This window comes from Erinaceus europaeus, chromosome 2 (genome assembly GCF_950295315.1).
Source record: "Erinaceus europaeus chromosome 2, mEriEur2.1, whole genome shotgun sequence".
Classification (NCBI taxonomy): domain Eukaryota; kingdom Metazoa; phylum Chordata; class Mammalia; order Eulipotyphla; family Erinaceidae; genus Erinaceus; species Erinaceus europaeus.
The window spans coordinates 88,089,656-88,109,433 of NC_080163.1; the positions used below are offsets into that span (position 1 = coordinate 88,089,656).

Below are 19,778 nucleotides of genomic sequence, written 5' to 3' on the forward strand. Positions count from 1 at the left end.
ATAATCTCTCAAAACTGCTTGGAAACTGCTCAGTCCTCCTCTCCTTCCCTCCAACCATTCCTTCCTTTCTCAGCTATCTCTTTTTTTGTTTTATCTATCCTTTGTTTTACCCCAGAGGCCTTGTGCCTGCACAATTCCACTGTTCTAGTGGACTCCTCCCCCCCCCCCCCCCAATACAGGGAGAGACAACACGATAGAACAGGAGAGGCACCACGGCATAGCTTCATTGTTCACGGGGCTTCCTACTGGTGCCATGTGCAGTGCTTTCATTTGGTGCCAGGGACTTGAACCTAGGTCCTCAGGCATGGTAACGTGCATTCTACCAGGGGAGCTACCTCTGTCTTATTACTGTGGGTATAATAAACCGTTGATACTTTAAGTAATCTGAGTGGAAGTTTGTTTAGCTAAACCCACCAGTGACAGTAGGTATATGTTTCTATTTTCCTTGTCACCATAGCCAACAGTGTTATTCTTCTTCTAGCGTTTGCCCTTCTTCCGTAGCCAGTCAACAGCGTCAGGTTGAAAGGTGTCAGGAGCTGCTTGTTGCTGGCTTTGAAAGTGACTGGGATCCATGTGGATTCAGTTGGCTAGGAAGGATCGTCAGTTTCCCCAATGAATGGGTACTCACGGGATGCACCACAAGAACAGTATTATTAAAAATCTGCCATGGAAGCTGGGTGGAAGGGGAAAAGTAAATAAATAAAGAAATGAATAAAAACCTGCCACTTTAACCTCTTCATCAGTAATCTCTTCTAGCACCTTTTAGCTTTACGTACCACCTTAATCTCAAATCTAATACCACGTATTTTAGATTTTTTATAATAGTGGTACCCCACTTCCTGGTACCAAATGAGGTATGAGTTACTGTGACTAATAGCAAATCATAGAAATTTTGTGAGTAAGCAGTAAACTAGGATGACTCAGAGACTAGGGTCATAGTGCCTGCACATGGCCTCTCTGTGTGGTATGATTTCATCACAGCATGACAGCCTCAGGGTAGTTAGATGCATACGTGGCTCAGGGATAAAGCTTGAATTCTGTCAGATCAGAAGAGGATGAGGATGCTCATCTTTTTGTTGTTTTGCCTAACCTTCGAAGTTAGTTACCCTTAGTTGTATCAAAGTGGTCTAAGCAGCCTTGCCTGAATCAGAGGAAGAGAACAGGAAAAATGCCAAACTTTTCATCTGAAAAACCACTGATGAAGACAAAGACATTGAGTAAATTTAGTTGTTATTTCTTGAATTGTGGGCTTCCAGTTACAAGTGTTGAATTTCTTTTTAAAAAATGTCTTTTAATCATTTTAAAAGATATGTACTTTGCTTTATTTCTAAATAGAGATCATACATATGCCTATAGGATAGGTTTTTGTTTGTTTTGTTTTGTTTTTGTTAACTGATGTGAATTAGGCCAATATGACTTGGGGTAAAATTTATAATGATAATGTTACACTTTAAATTTTAAAATATCTGTATTGCAATTAACTTAATGATTTTCTTAAAAACTGACAATTATAGTAAATAAGCGCACGTGGCACGAAGCGCAAGGACCAGCATAAGGATCTTGGTTCGAGTCCCCGGCTCCCCACCTGCAGGGAAGTCGCTTCACAGGCGGTGAAGCAGGTCTGTAGGTGTCTCTCTTTCTCTCCCCTTCTCTGTCTTCCCCTCCTCTCTCCATTTCTCTCTGTCCTATCTAACAATGAGCGACATCAAGAACAACAATAACCATGACAAGGCTACAACAACAAGGGCAACAAAAGGGGGGAAAATGGCCTCTCGGAGCAGTGGATTCATGGTGCAGGCACTAAGCCCCAGCAATAAATAACCATAGAGGCAAAAACAAGCATGTCTTATTTAGAGACCCAGGAGATGACTCATTGAATATATATCATTTTAGAACTCAGTAGGGAAAAAAAATCATTTATTTGCAATTGCCTCACTAAAAGAATATAACCACTTGAAAAAATGTAGCAGTATTTGGTATCAGTATGTAAGCACTCTTCATATACTTTTTTCTATCAAGAAGGGATAGAATGCTATTTTAATTTTAAATTTTTTAAAAAAAATTTATAAAATGGAAATATTGACAAGACCAGAGGGTAAGAGGGGTATATTTCCACACAATTACCACCACCAGAACTCCGTATCCCATCCCCTCCCGATAGCTTTCCTATTCTTTATCCCTCTGGGAGTATGGACCCAGGGTCACTAGTGGTTGCAGAAGGTGAAAGGTCTGGCTTCTGTAACTGCTTCCCCACTGAACATGGGCGTTGGCAGGTCAATCCATACTCCCAGCACTTTATCAGCACTACTTTACTCTGACTGTTGGAGGTGCTGGGACCTCTTGGATGCCCCATCTGAGTGTTAGCCACCGTGCTATCTCCCTGGCCCTTATTTGTCATATTAAAAAGTATATTTGGTTTATTCTTTTATTTTGTTATTTCCCATTTTAAGTACTTTTAAAAAGTTATTTAGGAAGATAGCTTTTAATTTGCTTTAGAATTTAATTTTGAGGGTGGTAGTGCAACAGGTTAAGCGCATCTGGCGCAAAGTGCAAGGACCAGAATAAGGATCCTGGTTCAAGCCCCAGGCTCCCCACCTTCAGGGGAATCGCTTCACAAGTGGTGAAGCAGGTCTGCAGGTGTCTATCTCTCCCCCTCTCTGTCTTCCCCTCCTCTTTCCATTTCTCTCTATCCTATCCAACAACGACAACATCAATAATAAGTACAACAACAAAACAACAAAGGCAACAAAAGGGAATAAATGAATTTAATTTTGAAAGGTTTCATATGTAGCTAAATTAATCTAGAAACCTTATGCTACAAAATGCGTATTCCTTGGATGCAAGATAATCAAGTACAGCACCTCTGTATTTATTGGATAAAGACAAATCAAGAAAGTTAGTATGTAGAGGGAGAAAGGAAGACACCTGCATCACACTTGCTCATGAAGCTTCCCCCATGTAGGTGGGGGTTGGAGGCTTGAACTCAGGTCCATGTGCATTGTAACACATATGCTTAACTGGGTGAACCATTGTTCAGCCCCACATCTTTTTACATATATTCTCAAGGCTTTCAACAAATTACTAACTTTTAATTTCCTCATTTTTCTTATTGGAAAGCCACTATTAATCTTTTTTTTTTTTTTTAAGTTTCTGTAGTCTTTGCTACCCTTTGTAGGGGGTTCATTTTTGTCATATCACTCAAATAACTTTTATGCACCTATCAGTCAACAGTTTTAAATGGGGCTTTAAAATAGTTTATCTTCTTACAGCATCATACTTTTAACAGCATATTAGGCCAGTGAGATAATTAGCGTAATGATACCAAAGTAGAAACACATAATGATTACTTAAAACTCTGTAAAAAAAAAAAAGCAAATGTACCAGTATGTTACTCTAACATCTTGTTTAATTTTAGTATAGGTTTAAGCTGAAACATTGAGCAAGATTTGTTTGGCAGATATTTAGTAATATTAATAACTTACTGGAAATTGCTATACAGTGGAAATTTAAGAATTAAAGACATTGGTACAAATTTCATTTGGTAATAGTACTAAAATATAAAAATTATATAGTATATTATACAGTACCAATTATATAATATGCATATATAACATATATGCTATATAATTACATAGTATTAATATGTAAAAATTTGGGAGGTGGCATAATGGAGAAAGCATTGTACTCATCAGTTTGAAGGCCCAAGTTCAGTCTCCAGCATTGCATTTACCCAAGTAATGCTCTGGTTCTCTTTCTCTCTCGTGTGTAAAAATAAATGAATATATTTTAAATTTTAAAAACTTTGGTTGTAAACTTTTATACATAGTGTTCATTTTTTTCTTTTTTACTTAATTAGAATAAAACATTTGACTTTTACATTAAAGGTACTTGTTTTAATGATAATATTAAGATATATACCTTTACAATACCTTTTCATGAGTTAATACAGTTTGTTTTTTAAGGATTAAAGCATATATTGTCATACTACTTTGCTTAGCCATTTTTCCTCTCCTTCCCTTCTGTAGCTTTTCTGCAACTAGATAAAAAGGGACCACAAAAACTTCACTTTGATCAGCCTTCAGTAGTACCTAGAAAAAACTACTCTTTCACAAGAGAGGAGGTGAGGCAGATTGATCGGGAAAATCAGAGGCTTTTGAAAGAACTGTCAAGACAGGCTGAAAAACCAGGACCCAAAACTGCAATTCCTAGAAGATCTGTTGGTCCTCCCCCTAAGTTATATCACAGTGCTCTCAACAGACAGAGGGAGCAACAAAGGATTGAAAGAGAAAATTTGGTAAGTAGCTGAATGTTTTTTCATCATCAGAGAAAATTGCATTTACACTGATCTGTAGATTCCATTAATAAAGAATTCAAATACAGTCCTATCTTTAAAAAATTCATACTTAAATTTATTATACATAGTATATGATTTTCTTCCTTTTTAAAAATCTATATATTGGATAAAGACAGCCAGAAATTGAGAGGGAAGGGGGAGACAGGGAGAAAGAGAGACACCTGCAGCCCTGCTACAGCACTCACAAAACTTTCCCCCTGTAGGTGGGGACCGGGGAGGGGACTCAAACCGGGGTCCTTGCACATTGTAATATGCATTCAACCAGGTGCGCCACCACATGCCCCCTGATAGGATATGATGAATCTTCATCAGATTCAATTGCTAATATTTGTGTAGTCCAAGTTTAAGTCCCAGCACCACGTGGGTATGCTATGGAGCTGGGGGCAATTCAGTGCTGTGGTGTCTTTTTCTCACCTCTTTCTATCTGAATATCAAAACCTGCTGTTAACTTACTGAGCTCTAAATGCCAGTGTGCTAAGTGTCTTCCAAATATTAGCTTATTGAATCCTGACAGTTTTTCCCCCAGTAGATACATAGTTTCTTCATATCTTTCAGGTGACTTATCTGAGTTTTAGAGGTAACACATATTCCAGGAATAATAAGTGACGGAGCCAAGATTTTAAACCCAGCTAGAATCTTAAACTAACTTAAGAGACTTAATAAACACTTCACTTCAAAGCAAATAATTTATAAAGCTATTATTTAAACAGATTCCAAAATTCACCCATATCATATCAGTATAGTGCTGTACTTAGCTATATATTTGCCTTAATTTGTTAATAACTCATACATTTCTATTTTCTTTTTAGTTTTTTTTTTTTTTTAAATATTATGTTAAGGAAACTTATTGTCTTAGGGCTATAGCTTCACATCTCCCCAAAATATATGTTAGTTTGCCTCAGTAAAGTGCCACTCTTTCTCTACGGTAGCCTGTTGTGTCTCTTCCCCTCTTGAGTCCTTTCTCTATCCCTTACCCTCTGTTTCTCCCTCCTTTTTTTTGGTGAATCCAGGACACCTCAGAACTAGAGTTTTATTTGCTGCCATGACACTCATGTGCATGGCCAGGTATGCCTGCATCCTGACCGGTGAACTACCTCTAGTCCTTCTAGCTCTCCCTTAGTAACCTCAGATTGTAGGTCTCACTGTCTTTCCCTTGCTTTGGTTCTTAAATTCCACACAGAAATGAGATCATTTGATACTTGTCTTTCTCCTGACTTCACTTAGCATGATTCCCCTCTGGCTTTATTTATGTTGTAGCAAAAAAAAAAACAAGATATTTTCTCATAGATGAGTAATATTGCATTGTGTATATATATGCCACAATTTCTTTAGCCACTTACCTGTTGTTGGCTACTTTGGTTGTTTCTGTATCTTGACTATCACATGTGTTGGAATGAACATAGGTATGTATATCAGTTTCGGAAAGGAGAAATTGTCAGGTCATGTAGTTAGGTCTATTTTTGGTAGCTCTCCACCTATTTTCCATAGGATCGGGATCAATTTACACTCCCACCAACAGTGTAACAGTGCTCCTTTTTCTCCACATCTTTACCAGCACTTGTTTCTGTCCCTGTGGATATAGGTCATTTTCACAAGTGTGAGGTGGTATCTGATTGTTGTCATGATTTGCCTCAGTTTCCCTTGTTTGTAATGGATCTGTGTGTTCATGTTTATTTTTTCCTACTGATTCAGTTTTGGCAGGTTATATGATTTTGAAAAAGCTTCCATTTCTCCTAGTTCCTCCAGTTCAATGGCATAAAATTATTAAAAGTGGTCTCATGTTCTTTTGCATTTCTGTGGTAGCTTGTAATTTGTTTTCTTAACAATTTTTTCCCCTAGTGTGTCTTAAGTGTCAAAAATTTTTTTGTTTTATCTTTTTGAAGAATCAGCTCTCAGTTTCATTGATCTGTGTTGCTTTGTTTTCATTTTCATTTGTTTTCCATTCTTTTTTTTTTTTATATTTTTATTTATTTATTGGATAGAGGTAAAGAGACACCCTAAAGGGGAGGGGGAGTCAAAGAGGGAGACACACCCACAGCATTGGTTTACTATTTCCCTTCAGATGTAGATTCAGGGGCTTGAACCTGAGCCCATGCGCATGGTAACTGTACTGCAATGGGTGCACCGCCTCCTGGCTCCTGCTCTATTTATTATTTCCCTCTTTCTACTAACTTTGGGCTTCATTTGTTCTTATTCTATTGATCGTTTCTTTAACTGAGTTGTTAAAGAAACTGAGTTGTTAGATTGAAATTTTGTTTGTTTCCTATTATAGGCCTATGTTGTTATGAACTTTCCCTTTTAGCTTTGGCTTTCCTAGTTCATTCTAGTAACTTGAGTCTTCATTTGTTTCAAGGAATTTAATTTTCCCTTTGATTTCTTCCTTGAGCCAATGGTGACTTGGCAGAAGGTTACCGAGTCTCCATGTTTGAGTTTTTTCCTAGCATTTTTGTGGTTGATTTCTAGTTGCATTCCATTGTGATCTAAAAAGATGCTTGTTAGGATTTCAGTCTTCCTAAATTTATTGATACTTGTTTTGTATCCCACCATGTAATTTCTTTTCTTTTCCTTCCTTCCTTCCTTCCCCCACCCCCTTTTTTTTTTCCTTGAGCCAGTCCTTGTGCTTAACCTAGTGCGCTACTGCCTGGCCCCATCCCAGCATATATATCCTTGAGACTATTCCATTTGCACTGGAGAAGAATGTGTTCCCTCTTTAGGGCTGAAGAGCCCTGTAAATGTCTAATAAGCCCAGCTTTTCTTTCTGTCTCATTTCCATATTGGTTTTCTGTCTGATTTGATGTGCTTGTTGCTAAGAGTGGATTATTCAGATCTCTTACTATGTATTGTATTGCTATCAGCATTGTTATTATTGCTGTATATATTTTGATGCTTCTTCACTTGATGCATAAATATTAAGTGTTAATTCCTCTTTGTGGATTGATTCCTTTATACAGTGTCCATCCCTATCTTCCATTTTTTTGTCCTTAAAAATCCATTGTATTTGCTGTAAGTACAGCTGTTCCTATTTTCTTTCAGCATTCATTAGCCTATGTGATTGTTTTCCAACTTTGACTTTGAGCTTTGTATTTGCCACTGAGGCTCAAATGTATCTCCTATAGAAAACATGATCTGATTTTGTTCCCTCATCCATCCTACTACTCAGCCTTTAGTCGTTTTTTTCTTTTTTCTTTTTCTTTTTTGCCAGAGCACTGCTCAGCTCTGGCTTGTGGTGGTGAGGGGGATTGAACCTGAGACTTTGGAGTCTCAGGCATGAGAGTCTGTTGGCATAACCATCATGCTATCTACCCCTACTCTCTACTCAACCTTTTGGTTAGTGAGTTCAAACCATTGCTAACTAGTGGAATTAAGAGTGCTAAGAACTTAACTCCAATTGGAGTGTTAACTCCAATTTTAAAAAAATATTTACTGATTTATTCCCTTTAGTTGCAATTGTTGTTTTATTGTTGTAGTTATTGTTGTTGTTGGATAGGACAGAGAGAAGTGGAGAGAGGAGGGAAGACAGAGAGGGGGAGAGAAAGATAGACACCTGCAGACCAGCTTCACCACTTGTGAAGCAACCCTCTGCAGATGGGGAGCAGGGGCTCGAACCTGGATCCTTACGCTGGTCCTTGAGCATTGTGCCACGTGCGCTTAACCTGCTGCTACCGCCCGACTACCTTTTTTTTTCTACCTAATTTTGTTTTGAGGCTACCAAATGGTTTAGCTTCTGAGTTATATAGTTTATTTGAAATTGCAAATAAGTAGATCTCAGATTTTTTAAGTAGTTCCATTATATCCTCCTTTTATTTTTTGGGGGGTATCTTGTAACTTGCATGAGTTTACTATCTTTTGAGATGAATGCTTTTAGTATTTCTTGTAGAACTGGCTTAACAGTGATGAGTTCTTTCGACTGTAATAGTCTGAGAAGCTCTTTATCTCCTTATGTCAAATCTGAATGATAATCTGGTAAAATATATTCTTTATTGGAAAACTTTCCAACTGAACACTGTCTATACTACCAATTGCTTTCTTTTTTTTTAATTTTTATTTATTTATTCTCTCTTGTTGCCCTTGTTTTATTGTAGTTGTTGTTATTGATGTCGTTGTTGGATAGGACAGAGAGAAATGGAGAGAGGAGGTGAAGACAGAAAGGGGGAGAGAAAGAGAGACACCTGCAGACCTGCTTCACCGCCTGTGAAGCGATTCCCCTGCAGGTGGGGAGCCGGGGGCTTGAACCGGGATTCTTACGCCAGTCCTTGCACTTCGTGCCACCTGCGCTTAACCCGCTGTGCTACCGCCCAACTCCCTACTACCATTGCTTTCTGACTTAAGAGTTTCTGTGAGAAGTCTGCTGATAAACTTAGGAGTTTCTCTTCATATGTGACTTGTTGCTTTTCTCTTGCTGTCTTCAGGAGCATTTTCATCTTTTGCCATTTTAACTATAGTATGCCTTGCTGTATACATACTAGAATTCATTATGTGGAGGTCTGAGCTTCTGAGATCTGGATGCCTGTCTGTTTGCTCATTTGAGGAGCGTTCTTGGCTGTTCTCAAATAAGGATTCCCTCCCTCCTCCTATTGCCGTATCTATGATGTGAATATTGTTCTTTTTAATGTTGCCCCAGATCTATGTTATCTTCATTTCTCATTCTTCTTGCCTTCTTTTTTTTTTTTTTCTTTTTAAGTTTATCTTCAGTGTTCTTTGGCTGTTTCATTTCTGTTTGGACTTGTTTCATACTTTATCACCATAATTTATGTCCTTTTATGCTATTTATAATAACTGTATCTTATAAAGTAATAACCACCAGTTCCTTCTGTTCTCCCTGGTCTAAACTTTTAGAAAGTTTTATATTTCAAAGAGCATGCCATTATTAGAAATGTATTAACAGTTTGAGACCACTGTTAAAATTCAGTCTGACTACCAATTTGAAGTTTTAAGTGCTTAGATTGAAGGAACATATACTCAGAGCTATGGTCTGTGTGTCAAAAGTTTTGAGACATCGATCCATTTTTCCCCTCTCGTATTAATTTAATAGTGATTTATGAGACTATAAATTAATAGGAGTGTATATTAACACCATTCCCACCACCAAAGGTCTGTGTCCCTCCCCTGCCCCCTTCCCCCTTCCCCCCTCCCCAGTGAAGCTGAACATCTACCCTCACCCTCCACCCAGCAGTTTTTACTTTGGTGCCATACTGGCTTATATAACTTTTAAAAAGCTTTATATTCTACAGTGATTGATTTTCAATCACCTTAACAATAAAACCTTTTCCCTAAATGAATTTTCATGAAGTGTTCCGTGTATAAGACATGTAACACAGAAAAACTTGGTAAAACTTAAGCATGGCAGATCCCTAGAGCCTTACTCACTTGACCTTTCCTTCATGTTCTAGAATACCTTGAGGCTTTACTATAAACAAAACAGGTGAAAGCCACTGCTCTATAATCACTTACTAATTGATTGTTACTTTGATATGTTTGTGATTGTATCTAGGGTTGAACGCTATACCTATTGCATCATTATTCCCCCTCCATTACTTATACAAAAGAAAATAAATTACATTGATTTCAGTTTATATCAAGAGCTGGGAAATAGCTTACCTGGTAGAACAAACGCTTTACTGTGTGTGAGGATCTCTTTTCAGACCCCTGGCCATCACATGAGAGCATCATGCAAACATATAACTTTGCAAGCAGTGGAGCAGTGCTAGGGTGTCTTTGGTATCTTTCTGTCTTTTCTCTCACCCTCTACCTAAATAAAGAGTCCTCCAGGAGTGGTGGAATCATGCAGGTGTTAGAGCCCCAGTGATCACCCAGTGCCAAAACAAACAAACAAAATGAAACAAGAAGAAGAAGGAAAAAAAAAATGAAACGAATTATTGCAACTTATAGCACCTTCCTGAGACTGTAACCTGAAATAAAAGAGAGTTGTGCCTGTGATTAGTTGTTGAATCACGGTGGGTTTTGATTGGACACAGGATAGATCTAAGTCCTTAAAATAATATTATTTGAAGTATTTTTATGGTATGCCATTAGTAATTCAAAGTCTTATACATACATTTTGTGAATTTTACATTCTGGGAAATAGTTGCCGTAAAGAAAACTAGTATTTATCTAACATTGACTTTCAAATTGATTCTCTCTAAATTAAGGCTTTACTGAAAAGACTTGAAGCTGTGAAACCAACAGTTGGTATGAAACGTTCAGAACAGCTGATGGACTATCATCGAAATATGGGTTACCTCAGCTCATCGCCAGTCCCAAGACGTGTGAGATCCACTCTTGGCCAATATAGTCCATTAAGTAAGCATATTTGAAAACATTAATACACTTATTTGTATCTTTTATGCTTTGAAAATACGTAATGTGGGGGCTGAGATTTGGTAAAGTGCACACATGGGTTTGAGTCCTTGACACGGGAACACCATGCAGAATGGAGGTTCCACATGGTATATGGTAGAGAATGGAATCTCTTCTTCTCTTCCTTTGTCTCTTCCCTCTCTGTCTCTCACCCTCTAACTGGGAGAAAACAAGCGTCAAAAATGAGTAGAATCATGCAGGCATAAAGTGACATATAAAGTATAAAATTGCTAAGTTTTGCAATGCTTTTCATCCTCATTGACGTACTTTTAAAAAATTGTGCTGGTTCACTTATTTTTAAAATTTTATTTGCAGCATATAAAGTAGCACAGAGGAAACACTGGAAGTTAAAGCAATTGAAAATAATCAGTAGTTTCTTTGATAACAGGACTTTTTAAAAAATTATCTTTATTTATTTATTGGATACAGATAGCCAGAAATCAAGAGGGGAGGGGATGATAGAGAGGGGGAGAGACAGAGAGACACTTGCAGCACTACTTCACCACTTGCAAAGCTTTCCCCCTGCAGGTGGGGTCAGGGGGCTCGAACCTGGGTCCTTGTGCATTGTAACATGAGCGCTCAACCAGGTGCACCACCACCCAGCCCCACAGAGGACATTTTTAATGCTACTTCATTTATATAAAAAGAAAAAAAAAAGATACATGCTGTTTAACAGTTGCCAAAACATTCCTTCCAGCCAGTTAAAAATTATTGGTAGTGTAAGCCATTTGGGACCCAGTGCACTGTGGTGGAGGAAAACTATCATTTGCGTTGGGTATGATGCACAGACACCTATTGATAGTTAAATCATATGTGTGACAACAACTGTCTTGCAAATCACTATTTCACCCAATAAAGTGATTTGGAAAAGGAGAGGGAAAACAATTATTGGTAGTGTCTTCCAGTCCTTTTATGTGTTTTGTTTTTCTCAGAGGGTAACTAAAATAGCACCTAGCAGTTTGTTGTCACCAGGTGTAATTCCTTTTAATGTCTGATAATGACCAGTCACACACCTAAGCCAGTGAGGTATTCCAAAGAATGCAGGTGTTGAATAACTTACTTAGTGCTAACGTATGCAGCACATAGAAAGCCATACATTTTTCTTTACACCTTCAGTGCTGTTATTTCATGTTTGCATTCTAAACAATAAAAAATAATAACCAACAGTTAAAAAACAAATACGTATAAAAACCATATTTCAGCTAAACACTAGAGTAAGTACTATTTTCATCCATTCTCCCAGCACTGCTTCCTTGGTATAATGACTAGGATATATAATATTCTTGTTTCAGTAACTCATACTTAGTATTACACCCTGCATGTGATTGATTATTTGTTGAACAAGTATGTAAATGCTATACAAAGGTGTTTTTTTTTTTCTTCAGTTGTTGGAGAAACCTTTAAAAACATTTATATCCCTTTCAGATCTATTAACTCATTTCCATAGTATTCAGTCTAGGCATATTTGTTATCATATCTTTAAGTTTCACAGGAAATTCTGAGGTATACTACTGGTTGAAAATGGTATTGTGAGGGTGGTGATGCATGCAGTTGAACACACACATTGCCATGCTCTAGGACCCTGGTTTGAGCTTCTGCATCCCCACTTGCAGGGGGATGCTTCACGAGCAGTGAATCAGGTCTGCAGGTGTCTTTTTTCTCTCCTTCTCTGTCTACCCCTCCCCTCTCAATTTCTCAGTCCTACCAAATAATATAGGAAAAAGAAAATGAAAATAATGGCTGCCAGGAGTGGTAGATTCATAGTGCTGGCACCTAGCCCCTACAACAATCCTGATGGCAATAAAAAAATTAATAAAATAAAAAATAAAATTGTATTACATTGTTAGAAACACAGGAGATAGGGGCAGGGGTAGATAGCATAATGGTTATGCAAAGAGGCTCACATGCCTGAGGCTCCAAAGTCCCAGGTTCAATCCCCTGCATCACCGTAAGCCAGAGCTGAGCAGTGCTCTGGTTAAGATAGAAAGAAAGAAAGAAAGAAAGAAAGAAAGAAAGAAAGAAAGAAAGAAAGAAAGAAAGAAAGAAAAAGGCAGGAGATAGGGAAGAAAAAATTAGTCTGCACTTAAAATTTGGAGAACTTTACTAGATGATGATTTATGTTTCTGATCAAAATTAAGTCATTTCTTTTTGTCTGTTTTCAGGAGGAGCCTCCAGGACATCCAGCGCTACCAGTGGTCTCAGCTGTAAGAGTGAGCGGCTGGTTTTTGACACATCCAATGGCTTGTTGCTAAGACCTAAACCTCCTAATGTCCGCACAGCTTGGCTATAAAAGCTTTTTTTTTTTTTTTTTTTTTTTACTTTATCCATTGTTCACTTCTTATGGAAGTCTTCTTGTATATTACTATAATTCTCTGTTTAGACATCTACAGCGTTGTTTTTAGCAACTTAAAGTACACAGCAGTGAATTTTAATTTACTGTGACTCAATGAAAAATGTTTTCAGAAAGACATTTTGATGTAAAATCAGTGTTTCCTATGAGGATGTATTTATGTGAGATGTTTATGTATTTAATAGAGAAATGGTAGTATGCATGTATATTTTCTCAACATAGAAACGATTCATCTGTTACTCTGACAAAACAGTGTGATCGTACTATTACATGTTGGGCCCAAGATGTTATCTATATAGTTCTTATTTTATACTTTTAATTTTCACTTCTTGAAAGTTTTGAACCATGAGTGTAGCTCCTAAATTTTACTTATTTTGTTTACTATTTGCCTCAGAACTTAGATGGTGTAACACATAACTTGATTGTTCATTACTTCACTTGAAAACAAATCGTGAAATTTGTTTTCATTTATAGAACTGATACTGATTTGGAGAAAATCGTACTGGGGCAAACTTGATGATTCACCAGAGGTATCTACTACCTCTGTAGAAGTGTGCTGAATTAGATCTTTAAAAAATTGATCAGTTACTCCATATTGTTTGTGACTGTGAGTCTTAGAAACTGCAACCTAGAGACTCCTTTTCTGCGTTCTTAAACATCAAGGTGAAAAACTATTTAATGAGCTTGAGAAACAAGGCAGGCATTAAAGCAGTAGTCTACTGCATTGTGAATAGTTTTTCCGAGGGTCAGATGGTCATAAGCAAAAACAAGTTATTGAATGAGAAAAATAGTATCACCTGCTTGAAGAACCAAGAAGACAGATTGAGTTGTATCACATCAGTGTTTCAAGTGGTACGTTAGTAAACTGTGATGTTTAGTATTTGTTGTATTAAGAGAGAAGATAAATAAGAACTACATTGCCTCTATAACTTTAGAAATTCTAGCTAGTTCATGTTTTTAAAAGCTGAAAAAGAAGACTTAATATATGATTGATAGAGGTAATAAATCATTTATTTGTTGTGGCTGCTGCTTTAAATGACACTAATCTTCGTGGTTTGGGCTTTTGGGTTGAATCCTGGAAGTATATCATTTTTGCCACTTCCACTGTTAAAGACTGTATTTTTAATGGAATTAGTAATGCCAAGTAAGGCATAATATAAATCACTTTTGAAATTAAAATGTTTTTCTATTAACCTACAGACCATCTCTTATACAACAAAGTATATCTTAGTCATGATTGTTTTAGCTTGTTTTCACTGTTGCCTTTTTGAATTTATCTTAGGATATGTTGGAAAGTTTCCATGTCAAGTTCCAAATCTTTTTTTTTTTTTTTAAACAAATTTTCGACCTGTAGCTAGAAAATATTTGTTTAGTTTTCTCTTAGCTCAATACCTGTGGCAAATATGTTGAGCTTACTTTTTAGCCAGGCTTTTTTCTAAATATAAAGATAAATATAAACTGATAAATTTTTAAATTTTGGCTTGTGAAGCATGGGAACAGTATAGTTAAAAGTAAATATGCACACAACCTGACTGAGATACTTTTTGCCTCATTCTTTGGGTATCATGGTTATCTAATGTTACTTGACACTGTCTTCTAGTAAACAAGTTTTTACATCATACAAATGTTCTGCTCTATGTATAACTTCAGTTATACTAAATGAAGGTTTTTTTTTTTTCTAAATTACTGCACTTTTAATATTTGTATAACAGCTTATCTTAAAGAGATGATATAAGACTGAGTTTAGAAATCAGCATTTGGATATCTTCACAATAGGGAGTTAGGCAATTTTTAAATTTTTGATTAATTTGTTAGGGAAAAATGTATGTGAAACCTTGTATGTTCACAATGACACACCTCTGACCACATTCTTTATGGTTTTTGCTGCCACATATTAGGATACAGTATATAATTTCAAGAAAATGCGCTACTTTGATTTTAAATATTAATTTAATATCTTTAGTTTCTACTACTTTGGGGTGGAAATACCTCTGTATTGCTAATAACAGGGATTCAACTTCAAGTAAAAGTGAAGAAGAGCAAGATATTTATCTTTTCAGTTAAATATGTACAGTTCTATTATCGTGATAAATAAAATAGAACTGAAGTTGGAAAATGTATTCTGTGATGTAAGTTAAGGTACTTTGAAGTTGTTATGGCTTAAGGGGCATTTTTATAAAGGAGTCCTAAATATACTATTTTTATTTGTAAGAACAGAAAGTGAAGAATAACTTCATATTTGCTTCACTTTTGCCTAGTATGTGTGCATGTGTGTATATATATATGTATTCTTGGAAGGTTTACATCTGTAGTTAGAAATTTTACCAATCCAAGGTCTAGAATTTATTAAGTAAGATTCTTACTGAGGGTTATTCTCATCTTTGCCAGATGTTAAACCTATGTTGCCTTGTTGTTTAATAATATTCTGTGAAAGATTTTGCACTATTGAAATGCTTTATACTTATCAATATCAATTTCATCACCACTTTGCCCATGCACATGTGTGCGCACGCATGCACACACAAATACACACATACACAAAGGCTGATTCTTAGCTACCATTTCAAATGAAATTTTTCCAGTTTTCTTGTGCATGTAGTTGTTTTCAATCCATTAAATCAAATGGAACCTAACAACTTTTAAAAGGTCATTGTGATGATAGGATTTTGTACTTCTCATTTTTCAGATACAAATACAGCACACTGCTGAGAGTATTATGACCAATATAAAGTTGGAGACAAATTTTTACTTTTTTAATAATTAAATTCTTGAAACATTTGATACCTTAAATGCCATAATCTTAAGTTATTAACTATTGTATACCACCTTAGAAAATGTATTTAATACTTGTGGCTATTTCTTTGAATAAAGATTAATAAGAAACATGAAAAATTGGCATTCTTTTAAAATTTCTCAGTCCATTGTAATGTATTTTAGGTATGAAAAGCTTGTCTTGGCTAAGAAAAGAATTAACATGCTGCTGAATTTTGATCCTATGTCAGTCTCTCAGATGCATTTATTGTTTACATTAGAAAATTAGAATAATTTCTTTCATATGCCTTGTAAGAATAAGAATTAGTGAGAATGAAGTTGGAAGAAGAGCCATGAAAGTATGACATCTATGTGGAAAACAACTTGCTTAACATTAACATTCTTAGAGAAAACAAGGACAGGGGTAGATAGCATAATGGTTATGCAAAGAGACTCATGCCTGAGGCTCCAGAGTCCCAAGTTCAATCCCCTGCACCACCATAAGCCAGAGCTGAACAGTGCTGTGGTTAAAAAAAAAAGAAGACAAAAAGTCAGTATAATTTTGTGGCTGAGGAGGTGCCTAAGCAGGTATAGCACAAGCTTTCCATTCATGGTCCTTTTTTATAAGATAAATCTTTAAAGCTTACTTTCTTGACCATCATCTCTAAACTATATCCTTGTTTTGTAAAATGTTATGATGCCCCGGCTCCCCGCCTGCAGGGGAGTCGCTTCACAGGCGGTGAAGCAGGTCTGCAGGTGTCTATCTTACTCTCCTCCTCTCTGTCTTCCCCTCCTCTCTCCATTTCTCTCTGTCCTATCCCACAACGACACAACAACAATAATAACTACAACAATAAAACAAGGGCAACAATAGGGAATAAATAAATAAAATTAAAAAAAAATGTTATGATGCTACAGTGGTTAGTTTTACTTCTTGAAGGTTTTCAAAAAGCATACTTATCAGCATTTTCATATGTACTAGATGTATTAAAAATGATTCAAAATACTCTTAAAAATTCTCTGAAACATTGGTTTAGAAATGTAAATATATATATATATATATATATATATATATGATTTATTATTTCTGTTTTTTTGAGTGGGACCAGAGCTCTGCTCAGCTTTGTCTTATGCCATTGCTGAAAATTGACCTTGGAGCTTCTGGTGCCTCAGGCATAAAAGTTTCAGGTACTACCACTGCTGCTAGCTCTCTGGCCCTTTAATTATTTTTAACTATCTTTATTTATTAGATAGAGACAGCCAGGTACTAAGAGGGGAGGGGTGAGAGAGAGAGAGAGAGAGAGAGAGAGACCTGCAGCTCTGCTTCACCTCTCATGAAGAGGCTTTCTTTCCCCCTGTAGGGAAGAACTGGGAGCTTCAACCTGGGTCCTTGCACACTGCAACATGTGCACTCAACCAGGTACACCACTACCCGGCCCCCTTTAAAAACTTTTATGAGGGTTTAATAACAGCATTGCAATAAGTCACTGAGTAATTCTTGTAGTTGTATGATGAACACTTAAGGTAGTGTCTAGGTTTTGATTATTATTAGTAATGCTAATAAAAAGATCTTTGTAAATGTGTTTGGAAATGTATTGCATATACTTAGTAACAATTACTGAATCATAGTCCTCATCTTAGTAGATAATACCAGAATTTTAGAGTGAATATATCTATATATATCTATATTTATATATGTATCTTTTGTGTGGAGCTGGGACCACATGCATACAAAATTTCATGCTGTGGATTAATTTTCTTTATTGGAGGGTTTAATGGTTGATAATTGACAGTAAAATACAGCAGTTGGTACAAGCTTCTCAGTTTTCCACATAACAATCTAATCCCCCTGCCAGGTCTTCCTCTGCTTCATTTAGTGTTTCATAACCATGTGCAAGCACCTGGGTTCAAGCACCTGCACCCCACCTACAGGGGGGATACTTTATAAATTGTGAAGCACACCTGCAGGTTTTCCTTTTTAAAAAAAAAAAGTTTTAATTTATTGGATATAGCTAGCCAGAAATCGAGAGGGAAGGGGGCTATAGAAAGGGAGAAAGACTTGTAGCACTGCTTCACCACTTGTGAAGTTTTACCCCTGCAGGTGGGGACCAGGGGCTCCAATCCCGGCCCTTGTGCATTGTAACGTGAGCTCAGCTAGGTGTGCCACCACCTGTCCCCAGCTGCAGGCTTCTTTCTCCCGTTGTACTTCTCCCTCCCCTATCAATTCTATTAAATAAAATGGGGGGCGGCGGGAGAAGGCTGCCAGGAGTGGTGGGTTTGTAATGCCAGCACTGGGCCCTGGTGACAAAAAAAAAGACACACAGGGAGAGAAACCACAGAACACCAGAGCTTCCTCCTATGCTATGACACCGTGTGGTGCAGAGACTCAACCCTGGGCCACAGACGTGGCAACTTAGTCTCCCTACCCCATGAGTTATCTAATGTCTCTACCAAGTTAGTTTTCCATAGAAGTCTATCAGTTTCTGTTGCACCTCATCCTAGATAGTGTTTCATGTCAGTCATTTTTGTTATATATAAACATCTGAGTATAGGTGGGACTAGGAGATCACTTACTGTGTGCAAGGACTGCGCTTGAGTCCCCAACTACCACCTGGGAGCACCATGCAAAGGGAAAATGTCACAACTGATGAATTAGTGCTGTGATGTCTTTGCTTTTCTCTCTCCCTTTCTGTCTTTGACTCTTGTTTTAAGAGGAAATAATAATGATAATAGAAATCTGCTGGGATTACAGAAGCCAGACATCCCCAATAAAGATCTTTGGTCCATACTCTCAAGAGGGATAAAGAATAGGGGAACTTCTAATGGAGGGGATGAGATATGGAACTCTGGTGGTGGGAATTATATGGAGTTGTACCCTTACCTTCTTACCTTCTTATCCCACAATCTTGTTGGTCATTATTAAATCACTAATAAAAAAAAAAAATCTAGGAGCAGTGGAATCAAGAAGACCTGGTGGCAGGGGGTGAAAGGGAAAGCAGACACTTGGATAAGTAATGATAATTTGTCATTTTAATTGCATTATTTGAATAATCACATTGGACACATTTTTCATGCTTATTGGTGAATGAGATAGGTAGCTTCTGAATTGTTTATTCAGTTTACTATTATTTTGCCTACTTTCTTAGTAGAATATGTCTTTGTAGGAGCAGTTTTTATATGTCCTAGGTCTCTAAAGGCCCTATATGAGTAATATGCCAAACATTTCCTCCAGTCTGAGCTGTCTTATCAGTAGAAATAATGTAACTTAATAGAAATTACTAAGCTATTTTTTTCCTTGCAGTGCACGTGTGTGCGCACCAGGGATTGAGCCCAGAGCCTCATGCGAAATGCTTCTATTAGTGAGCTGCACAGCCCCATGCCCCCTGATGAGCTTTTTTTTATTGCCCCCTTTTATTTTATGAGTGATTTAATAATGATCTACAAGATTGTGGGATAAGAGGGGTACAATTCCACACAATCCCCACCACTGGTGTTCTGAAGAGGTTACACAGACTGCTGTGCTGAACCTCCATTGGAAGGTTCTCTATTCTTTATCCCTCTGGGAAGATGGACCAAAGATCTTTATGGGGTGCAGAAGGTTGGAGGGCTGACTTCTGTAATTGCTTCTCCACTGGACATGGGTGTTGACAGGTCGATCCATCCCCTCAGCCTGTTGCTATCTTTCTCTAGTTAGGTTGGGCTCTGAGGAGGTGGGGTTCCAGGACACATTGGTGAAGTCCTGCCCTGGGAAGTCAGGTTGGTGTCATGGTAGCATCTGCAACTTGGTGGCTGAAAAGCATTAAGATATAAAGCAGAGGGAGTCGGGCAGTAGTGCAGTGGGTTAAGCGCAGGTGGCGCAAAGCACAATCACCAGCATAAGGATCCCGGTTCAAGCCCTGGCTCCTCACCTGCAGAGGAGTTGCTTCACAGGCAGTGTAGCAGGTCTGCAGGTGTCTTATCTTTCTC

The 19,778-nt window shown here is 37.3% G+C and overlaps 1 protein-coding gene across 2 annotated transcripts in view; it reads left to right on the forward strand.

The window, feature by feature from the left end:
- The window catches only part of CFAP97 (cilia and flagella associated protein 97), a 33,930-nt gene extending 17,977 nt beyond the window's left edge, over positions 1 to 15,953 (forward strand). Inside the window, exons 3-5 of one of the 2 annotated variants that reach the window (XM_060183918.1) lie at positions 4,026 to 4,294; positions 10,504 to 10,654; positions 12,874 to 15,953. In XM_060183918.1, the coding sequence (XP_060039901.1) occupies positions 4,026 to 4,294; positions 10,504 to 10,654; positions 12,874 to 13,001 (548 nt within the window). In that variant the 3' untranslated portion in view covers positions 13,002 to 15,953. The remainder of the gene's footprint in view (positions 1 to 4,025; positions 4,295 to 10,503; positions 10,655 to 12,873) is intronic. The other variant, XM_060183923.1, reaches the window with a different exon arrangement.
- The last annotated feature ends 3,825 nt before the right edge of the window (positions 15,954 to 19,778 follow it).